This window comes from Lonchura striata, chromosome 9 (assembly GCF_046129695.1).
Source record: "Lonchura striata isolate bLonStr1 chromosome 9, bLonStr1.mat, whole genome shotgun sequence".
In the NCBI taxonomy this organism is placed as follows: Eukaryota; Metazoa; Chordata; class Aves; order Passeriformes; family Estrildidae; genus Lonchura; species Lonchura striata.
Genome location: NC_134611.1, coordinates 9,777,236 through 9,787,864, shown reverse-complemented (window position 1 = coordinate 9,787,864; position 10,629 = coordinate 9,777,236). Strand labels below are relative to the sequence as shown.

Below are 10,629 nucleotides of genomic sequence, written 5' to 3'. Positions count from 1 at the left end.
GCGCGCGCGGGGCGGGGCGGAGGCGCGGCCCCGCCATGTTCGCGCCGCGGCCCTGCGGAGGCGGCGGCGGCTCCGCCCCGGAGGCGGAAGCGGCAGCGGAAGGCGGCGCGGCCCTCACGGGAGCGGGGCCGAGCGGGGCCGAGCGGGAGCGGGGCCGAGCGGGGCCGAGCGGGGCTGAGCGGGGCTGAGCGGGGCTGAGCTCGGAGCGGCGAGCGGGGCTGCGCAGCGGCCGCCATGGCCAACCGCACGGTGAAGGACGCGCACAGCATCCACGGCACCAACCCGCAGTACCTGGTGGAGAAGATCATCCGCACGCGTATCTACGAGTCCAAGTACTGGAAGGAGGAGTGTTTCGGCCTCACGGGTAAGGCGGGGGGAGGCCGGGCCGGGCCGGGGGCACGGGGGTCCCCGCGCTGACGGCCCGGCCCGTCCCTCTCGCAGCCGAGCTGGTGGTGGACAAGGCCATGGAGCTGAAGTACGTGGGGGGCGTCTATGGAGGGAACATCAAACCCACACCCTTCCTGTGCCTGACGCTGAAGATGCTGCAGATCCAGCCCGAGAAGGACATCATCGTGGAGTTCATAAAAAACGAAGACTTCAAGTAAGTTGTAGTGTGGTTTTTCCCTTGTTGAGGTTGTTGTACCGAGGGGAAATGCCCAAAACAGCCAGGGAAACCTCAGTGTAGGGTTTAGCTCTCAGTGCACCCTGATGAACTGGACTTGCTCAAAACCAAGCTTTTCTTTTTGCTTTTAACATTGTTCTCCTTGTCACTTGGCCTGTTGGAAGGGCTCATCTTTGTGGCATGTGCTCTCTGTGATAATGAACCTCTGCCTGAAGTATTTGGAACGAGCTGCATTAAAGCATTCATGTTAGAATCTACTTTTTCTTCAGTATTTTTTCTTTGTTAGTGATAATGCCCCCTTACAGGCATGTGCTCTCCGTGATAATGAACCTCTGCCTGAAGTATTTGGAACGAGCTGCATGAAAGCATTCATGTTAGAATCTACTTTTTCTTCAGTATTTTTTCTTTGTTAGTGATAATGCCCCCTTACAGACATTATGTATGTAAAGTGTATTATGGTTTTGATAGTGTCAAGGAAGTGATGGAGCAAATTTAAATGGTTGTGTACTCTGGCCAGTGTACTGACTTTCTTCAGAAACTTGAGGGAAAAAAACCTCTTTTTTTATCCAAACTGCTAAGTGTGCAGGAAGCCAAGATCCATGGAAAGTTTCCTTCCCAGGTATGTCCGAATGCTTGGAGCACTGTATATGAGATTGACAGGCACTGCCATCGACTGCTACAAGTACCTGGAACCACTGTACAACGACTACCGGAAAATTAAAAGTCAGAACAGAAATGGGGGTAAACACTCTTAATGCCTGTTTAGCAATATAAATCTTTAAAATTGTGGCATAGCCTGTTGACATAAGTTGTCTGAAATGTTCCATCTTTACTTCAGCTTCTAGTGTTAATTTTGTATTTTAAATACTATTTTTCACCCCCAGAATTTGAGCTGATGCACGTGGATGAATTTATTGATGAGCTACTCCATGAGGAACGTGTTTGTGATATCATCCTACCTCGACTGCAGGTTGGAAAATGTAGATGGTTATGGAATTCCTAACTGCACCAAGTCCAGTAGCTGGATTGGCTGCTGGCTTGTTGAGTAAGCTATGGTTGTCTTTTTAGGTATTTGTTCTTACTTGGGTTATGTTGAATAAAGTTGCAATTTCTTCTAGAAACGGTATGTTCTGGAAGAAGCTGAGCAACTTGAGCCTCGTGTTAGTGCTCTGGAAGAAGACATGGACGATGTAGAATCTAGTGAGGAGGAGGAAGAAGAAGATGAAAAGGTTGGTGAATTGTTTGATGAACTGTTTTGGAAAGGAATAGTTGAAGCTGAACCCCTTTAGGACACTTCATAGCTTATGACAAATATTGAGGGGAGGCACCAAGAGGCTGCTGGCAACTCTTACGTCCCCTCATAATACATTTTCATATAAGCAGCTTGTGAGGACCTGGACCCTGAAGCAACCGTCAGGTTGCCATGTTTTCCTGTCTCTTGAATTCCACAAATTTGTATTAAGCTTATTGAGAACAATTGATTTGTATGTATATGTAATGGAGAGAACTAAAGGTCATGATGGAAGGACCTGTGACCATCAGTCAGTGCTGCTGTACTTCTTCAAGACCAGCACTGTGAGAAATGGTTGTTTGATTTTTAGTTGGCAGTTCTGGGCAGCACCACTCACTCCTGAATAAGAAATACTTGGGGATGGGGAAGTTTGGCTGCCTGACTTTGCAATTTATATTCATAGTTCAGAAATCTTTACCAATAGCATAGAACCTTGCTGAAACAGGACTCACAGATCCTCCACCCACTTGTTCACAGCTGGAACGGATCCCATCTCCTGACCACCGCAGAAGGGGCTACAGGGACTTGGACAAGCCCCGCAGATCTCCGGTGGTGCGGTACCGGCGGAGCCGGAGCAGGTCCCCAAGGAGGTGAGGTGACTCTTCCTTCACCAGTATTTTTACCTGTTGTGCTGCAGACAGCTGGAGCACAGCCATGAAGGTGGCAGTTCATCCAGAACATCCCACACCTCCCTGTTCCTTTAGCACTTCCTCAAATGAGGAGTTGCAGTGCACAGCCACAGTATACCCCTCTGCCTGCTTCTCCAGTCATTCTCTAACTCGTGAACTTGCTGCCCAACTTCAGCTAAATTTGACAATACAATGAAGATGTTAAGGAGAACCAAGTGCTTTGTTTTCACGTAAGCCAGAGGCTGCAGAGAAAATCCTATTAATTGGTCTTGCTGATACTAAACCAGGAAAAATTTATCACTAAACTCTTGCTCACTGCATGGTCCAATCCTAAGCACTCACAGAAGTAAAAGCTCTGGTGGTGTTGCTGAAAGATGTGGGAAATGAAACGGCTGTTCTGCTAATGATTTGTAGTGATTTTTTTTGCTTTTCTCCCCCAATTGCAGGCGCAGCCGCTCTCCGAAGAGAAGAAGGTACTCTTTAATTCTGTTATGTAAGGGAGCAGTGTGCATTTGTGGTACAGCTCTCTTAGAAGCTGCCTTTCCCTCAGCCCATCACCGCGCCGGGAGCGGCACCGCAGCAAGAGCCCGAGACGGCACCGGAGCAGATCCCGGGAGAGGCGCCACAGATCAAGATCTAAATCTCCAGGTACTTCTGCCACTTCCAGAATAACTCTGGCAAGTCTTTATCAGCAGCACATCCACTGTGTCACCATACAGAGATGGTAGCACAGGTGTTAAATCTGGCTGATAAAACTGCTGCTCACATGAACGCAGAACTGGGGAACTCCTTTAATGGCTGCAAAATTGTCGAGTCAGTTTTCAGATAAATTAACCTCCTGGCAAGTAAGTGCCTGGTTAAAGCTAGGGTTGTTCTGGCAATATCTGGCACACTTGTTCACTAGATACAGATTGCATTAGTAAAACAACGAAGAGTTCCAGTGGAAATGAAGTAACTGCTGCCTTTTTGTCTCACAGGGCATCACCGTAGTCACAGACACAGAAGTCACTCCAAATCACCTGAAAGGTAAAGGTTTAGCTTATTTCTGAAGTGCAGTTTGGGAATTAAAGATAGGTTTTACAGTATTGGCTTCTTGTTTTTTCTGTTTCAGATCTAAGAAAAGTCACAAAAAGAGTCGGCGAGGGAATGAGTAACAAACAAAACCCAGCCCACCTTTTAAGGACCTTGAGCTGCAGTCTGATGCTGTCCTATTTGCTCCACAGGACAGTGGGCTCTCTACTGGCTGCTTTAGCAGCCCCTTTCTTTAATCTTTCTCATTTTGTCATCTTGAATTTTTTTAATTAAAGGTAAGCTAAGGATACTTTTTATGTAGTTAGTTACTCATCCTTGTTGATAAAATTTGAAGGTTGTTTTTTAAGTGTTTTTCTTGAAGCCTGTAAAAACTTAATGAAGAGCAATAAAAAAGGAAGGTTTGTCTTTAAAGGCTCTTGGCTGTTTCCTTCACAATATTTTGTTGAGATGTCCCGTGGTTGAAGCTGGTTTCAGTCTCAAATCAGGGCCTTGTTTTGTCAAACTGTCCCTGCAGTCAGGTGCCAAATTCAGTCACAAACACTGCAGGGCTCCCAGCCATAGCTTCTCAGAGCTCCAGTACAGGAGAGGAAGCAAGGCTGTCACAACCCAGTGTTTACTAAAAGCTCACTTGAAAGTGCTCTCCAACACATGGTTGTCATTGGGTGCTTTGTAAAAATCATCCTTCAGTGTAATCTGCTACTTCTGGTGATGCCACCAGAGACTTCAGAAGGTTAAAGTAGTACAAAGCATTACTTAATTCTTCTGGAGTAAGAAGTTCAACATATTTTAAAAAAGTACACCAGTACTTTAAGCAGTTTGTGGCCTCCCTGTGACTGCAAAGAGAACTTGACACCATGATGTTCAGCTCTACCATCTCTGAATCAAGTTAGTTTTTAAAATTTAGAATAATTAAGCTCTTACTGAAGATAAAATTCTCTTGCTACATTTGAAATCAGTTGTGTTAAGCCCTTGTGTACCGTATTTTTATTCATGGCCCTTCTTCAGGAGCAGGGACAGGCAGGTTTATCCCTGAACTGCATTTAGGGCTTCAGGATTCTCATATTGCCTTGGGAATGCTGACAACACAAATAAGTGTGCCTAGGGAATTTATGGAAAGCCCTCTTTAAAACTGCTTCCCAGTACAGCCTCATTTTTCCACAGTATTTGCATATTATTTTGCAAAGCTGATAAACAGAAAAGCAGGTATGCTCGTCCTTCAGTTATAACACACACGGGCTGTGAACTGCACATGCAACACCACTAGCATGGAAAAAAGCAGGTAAGCAGGTCTGATGCTTGTACCACGTGTTAAAACTGCTCATCTTTCCAAGATCTCCACATTAAAGCCATTTCTATTCCCATTAGAGCGAGCATGCATACAAATCGAAAAGAGGAAAAAAATCTTATGTCCTTTTTTTGCAGTTTTATTTTTCTTTTTAAAAAGTTTTTTTTGGCACTACATAGTTCTGTAAAGAATAGAAGTGACAAATTTTTAAACACATGAAATCCCCTTCTAATTTTATTTTTTTTAGAACAATATATATAAAGTCTGAAGCAACCAAAGTATGAATACAGCTAATAGAAAATAAAGAACTTAATTTTAAAAATTCTCTCTCTTTACAGTTTATCAAGATAAAACAAAACACAATTCCCTTAAAAATAGGGTAATAAAATAGATGAAATTTGTATCACTCAGTTTTGTGATACTAGTAAAAACTATAGTTCATATCTATGTACAAATGATACAGTTTAAAAACAGTCTTAAATAATCTTGTATCTAAACATGTTGCATTAAGATTTTAAATCACAACCTGAATTTCTTCCTCCCCTCCCACCCACCCACCCACAATCCCACCCAATTTCACTTTTTCTGTTGAATGTAATTCAGATTCAAGTGTGGGTGTCCTTGAGACAGAAGTGAGAACCGCTGGTTACTCTGCATCAGTGGACCAGCTAAAAGAAAATATATTACAATTACTTCAGCAAATCACATATTTAACAGTGCTTGGCTATATTCAGTGTACTAATCTAACTTAGAAATAAGCCATTTACTAGATTGACACAAATGTTACCTGTACAACTAACCCATTTAATGGATTTAATCTATCTCCAAAATTCCGTAACAATCAGACACATTATTTTGTTGCAGCACTTCAGTTACTTAACAAAAGTAATTTCAGGATTTTAAGTAAATTCAGTTTTCACTTGGAAACCCTGCTAGAGCCAATAGATTAGATTTTGAAAAAGGATTTAGTGGCCGTATCTCATTTTACACCAGGTGACCCCAGCAGCATGGAAGCTGCACATCCTCCAAGTCAAATTTTAGCTTTGTTTCTCTGATAGTGGAGGTCTTTTTCCTACAGCCTTTCCCCATCCTGCCAGATAATGAATACCTTCACTTTTATAAATGTCAGAGCTGAAATCAAGTCAGTCCTTTCCAGCTCCCTGATGAATGAACCTGACCTAACTTTGCAGTCGGTGCTGCTCTGACAGTGGATGGGCTGGACTAAACCTCCAGAGGCCCCTTCCACCCTCAATTATTCTATGGTCTTGCAGGTTTTTATCTACATAAGTCATTTCACAAAGCAAGGTACAAAAGCCAAATAAAGTGAATTATGACAAAAATTTCTTCATATTCTGAGCACACTCATGGGCCAATCACCTCAACCTCTACTGAAGCAGAGGCAGCTCTAGGTGAGCCAGCAGCAGCAAAGAAAAAAGAGGCTGGAAGTGCAACAGGCTGCAAACTGGCTCAGGTTTCAGAATTTTGTTTTAACCCTTCCCTCCCACAAAGATTTTCATTCATCCACAGAGGAAGCTGAAGCGCTGATTTGACTCTGGGATTCGTTATGTTTCCAGGGAGCCTACGAGTGACACATGATTGCTTGGCTTTTAAAGCCTTTGAGACAGTACAGAGACATGGTGCATGAGCTGTTGATTCACATACTGGTTTCTAGTACCTTGAGGGTAGAAAGGTTTGTTCGGTGGGTAGCTGGCATTTCCCTGCTGCATGTAGTTCTGAGGCATATTGTAAGGCCACGCTCCTCGGAGGAGAGGAAAATGGGTAGGGGTCCCATGGTCCCAAGGGACAGAAGGAGGGTTCATTTTACCAAACTGTCCTTGGAAACCCTGATCTATTTTTCAATTGAAAGGGAAAAGCACATTGCAAGTTGAAATAATTAAACAGTAAGTCACAAATACAATTTACATCTTAAATAACAGTTTGCAGGGGACTTAATGTGATCAGTCTGATGTGCTACTTTTTTTTTTAATATACATCCGTAAAAATTACTTCATTATTCATTATAATAGAATTATTGGGAAGAGAGGATGAATCAACATTACAATCAAGAGCTGTGATTTCACTATTTTTATGACTATCTCATGATGAAAAATACAAGGACTGAACAATGTTCAGAACTACTGTCTGATCCCACACAAATATCCACTATCACTGACAGAGCTGTGACAGGAAAGCTATTATCCTATTATTACTGCAAGAAATAACTCTCAGATGTACACTGGAATTCCACTAATACTTACATGCTTAAGAAACTTGCTATCTAGATCACTGGACTGACTTAAAAATTATTTTTAGAGAGAAAAATATAAATTTTGGGAATAAATATACGAATTGTAAAGCTACTCCATTTACAATTCGGATATCACTGCAACATTAAGGATGAGAAATCAAGCATCCAAGGAGGAAGGACCCACAACATGAGGCACAGCTCTAGAGTATGCATGAAAAAGAGTTGTCTCTCTTGATACTTCTAATGATCCTACTTCTGACCAGTTATCTACTGAAAAGAAAATTAAAGTAGCTCCTTTCAAGTCAAGCCAGGACAAAGTTTCCTCAAACTTACTGTTGTCAAATTGTCCTGAGGCGGTATGAAACCATGCTTCAAACAGACAGGAGACAGCTCATCTCTACTGTGCATTCACTTTAATGGCATCTAAGCCAAAAAGGAAATAAAACTGATTCAAAGAAGAAAATTACTATGATTGGGGACTAGGAAAAGGGTTGTGGTGAGATTGGAAATTAATGGAAGATGAGGGACAGGAAAAAAATACTGTGACTGACAGCATATGGAGAAGGAATTAGAATTTATGGAGCTTGTCTGAAAGAAGGCAGCTACTTAGTAAGGACATGGGGATTGGAAGGAGCTGCTTGAAGGAAAGAGAAAGCTGGAGAAGGGGACATATGAGAAGATCCAAAATGGAGAGGTAGGGACAGAGCACACTGGAGACACAGAAAACACATGGGTAGAAGCTCCTGTTTCCTTTAAAATATATTCCCCACAAAGCTTTAAATAGAAAATCATGTATCTCCAGCACCTTAACATAGATTTGAAGTCCACTGGTGAATTATTCCTCATCCAAAATTGTAGACTCAGTTGAAAATCTACTGTTACTGACAATCACATTATTAGTGCAGAGAAAGGCTGGGAGGAGATTCAGAATTTTAATCTTAGGATGAACAACTGCACCAGAACATTATATTATGCATTTATTTTTTTAAACATAGGAGGACTTATACACACAGAATAAATCAGAAGACCACCACCATGATGAATGATGTAAAGGTTAACAGTTAAAATGCAGGGGCTGCCACAGTTCATGTTGCAGAGAAAACTGAATGGGCTTTAATCATATACTGCTTTTTCTCAGCCTCAAACATACCGATGTACTTGGCTTTGCTATGGGGCAAGAGGCTGTTGTCTAATAAATGATGTAAGGATGTCTTGATCTTAGAACCTTAATGTTTCCATGATTGTCTAAGGAATCCATTATCTGTCAGCACATTCACAGAAATGTGAGTGATTCAAACAATGACGAGGAGGTTTCTCAGTTGAATGCAGGATTTCTCATTGTTGCACAGCCATTAATGGCAGACAGGATCAATGCCTAAAAGTTACAGTGATCAATTCTAATTTTTTTCCCTATGAAAATATTAAGACAGGTGAAAGTCATGATTTGGTTTCTTAAGCATCATATTTTTATCAAGTAAGTTAAAAGAGTTAGCTGTTCCTGTAACACTTAACACTTGTACACAAAATGCGAGAGGTTTGATACAACAGAGAAGAAGAGTTACCTGAATTCCCCACAGTGCCATTGTTCACCAGTGAGTTTGGAGTCACAGGATTGTGCCAGTGTCCCTCATGAGAAGTGCTGGGGATTCCCATGGGCCTGGCAGCAGGCTGTGCAAAGATGATACTGGGATCATTCAAGCTTACACTGCTCTGGTTATTTGTGGTGCTGCTGCTGCCAGATCTCATAGAAAATGGAACATTTGTAGAATGAGGAGGGTTACCCGGTGCAGAGTGAATAACAGGCCCATGAATAGGCCAAGAAGTGTTGGGAAGCTGAATTTGGTGGTGATGGTGCATCTGAAGTAGTCCCAGGTTATGCAAGGTGGAATACTGACCTGGGGGAGATTGGGGAAAGTTAAACAAAGGCAGCTGGACCTGATGGGGTGGCTGTGCACCCTGCTGTGGCTGAGGAACGTGCTTAGACTGGGATATTGATTGTGGCTGAGGCTGGTTAATGGAGGCTGGCTGAGAGGAATTCTGTGGGAATTGCTGAGGTTGTGGAGAGTAAGATGATTGATGCGAATCAGACTGGAGGAAAAAAAAAAGTATGTATTTCTGATTAGTTCACTGGCTATTTAATGGTGTTTTCTTTAATAAGCACCCACTGTATTAGACTATTTATAAAACAGCAAAGCACTCCCCAGCAACACTCCAGGCACTGCACCCAAGTTCCTGTTGGCTTCAGTAATGCAATTCAACTGACACTGACTTTCACCAACTGGTAATTTGGTCTGTTAATGTGGCACACCCCACCATCAGAAACACCATTCTGAGTGAACATTAGTCCCAAGCTCTTCATTAGACTCCTCACACACTTGTTTCTGATCTTTAATCAGTGTCTTCTCTACCCTACTTATGTACAGCCCAGTATCTCATAAACTAATTGCCTTACTTCTAAAGAGAGTGGATCTTATTACTGTGCAGTTTTTTAGTAATTCCAAAGTAAGCTCCTAATACGTCTTTCATTTTTAAAAATCTGTTGAACAAGGAATGCAAATTCCAAAAACCCAGTTTCAACCTTCATATCCTGATGTTAGGCCATGGCTAAAGGCATAGTAATAGCAATTATTACAGCCTTTGCAGAGCTCTTACAAAACTTTCCCTTTCACCAGCAACAGAAACAGGCATGAGGCTATTTTATCTGTTTGGAATTGTAACTGAAAAGAGAAGCACTTCAAGAAATGGAGTGGCTGGGGAAAGAGATACTCAGTCTATGTGCCAACACGTAATGTCAGTATCTGGATTCCCCAGTCTGGTTTTAAGCACTGAGACAAGATGCTGATGGAATAAGTGCCTCCAGAGACATTCAAATGAGACACATCTAAACCAGAGAGGAGAACCTGAATCTCAGATCTCATTTTCCTCCTGAGACTGACTCCTCTCTCCAAAGACTACAGCAGTCAGCCAAGCTCCAAGAGCCTCAGCTGCTGTTGAACATCTGGAGTTAAAGGTCTCTCCAAGATTGTCACTATCCCTAACTGCTCACCCGTCCATTTAAACTAGCAGTCACTTGTCTCCAATAACCAGAGGTGTCTGCAGGACCTGCCCATGCCAGAGCATCCCCTCCAGCAGCATGCTGTGTGTCTGTGCCTGGGCAAAAGCCCAGAAGCTGGGATTGCTCCCTGCTGCTATTCCAATTGTGCCTGTCTGAGTACCTCCTATACCTTTCTACCAAACCAGGAAGAGAAGCTAAAATCTGGGATTTGAAAGATGATCACTAGTTTAACAGTTTAAATGTCATGAAAATAAAGCACATGCACTGGTTACAAACATTCCTGCAAATATTAACTCACCACAAGCATGCACTGACTGTGCCAGCAGCAGGAGAGGAGGCATATTATACTCTAGCCTCTTGATCTGCTTCCCACTCTCTCCCTCTTACTCCACCAATATTTCCCTTTCCCATTCTTCTCAACCAATTCCTGGACAGAACATATTCACCAAGAAATCCTGGCCAAATGA

At 42.7% G+C, this 10,629-nt stretch overlaps 2 protein-coding genes across 3 annotated transcripts in view; one reads left to right on the top strand and one right to left on the bottom strand.

Annotated features, from left to right (window-relative positions):
- Positions 1 to 140: 140 nt before the first annotated feature.
- Positions 141 to 3,979, top strand: PRPF38A (pre-mRNA processing factor 38A). Its single transcript, XM_021530374.3, has 10 exons — positions 141 to 364; positions 442 to 601; positions 1,242 to 1,363; positions 1,507 to 1,592; positions 1,741 to 1,851; positions 2,391 to 2,503; positions 2,989 to 3,015; positions 3,093 to 3,190; positions 3,520 to 3,568; positions 3,654 to 3,979. Exons 1-10 carry the CDS (start codon positions 235 to 237, stop codon positions 3,694 to 3,696), a joined length of 939 nt encoding a protein of 312 aa, XP_021386049.1. The 5' UTR covers positions 141 to 234; the 3' UTR covers positions 3,697 to 3,979.
- Positions 3,980 to 5,423: 1,444 nt separating this feature from the next.
- The window catches only part of TUT4 (terminal uridylyl transferase 4), a 42,841-nt gene continuing 37,635 nt past the window's right edge, over positions 5,424 to 10,629 (bottom strand). For both annotated transcript variants that reach the window (XM_021529457.2, XM_021529465.2), the window contains exons 28-30: positions 8,670 to 9,195; positions 6,535 to 6,708; positions 5,424 to 5,527 (exon numbers count right to left, since the gene is read on the bottom strand). In XM_021529457.2, the coding sequence (XP_021385132.2) occupies positions 5,436 to 5,527; positions 6,535 to 6,708; positions 8,670 to 9,195 (792 nt within the window). In that variant the 3' untranslated portion in view covers positions 5,424 to 5,435. The remainder of the gene's footprint in view (positions 5,528 to 6,534; positions 6,709 to 8,669; positions 9,196 to 10,629) is intronic.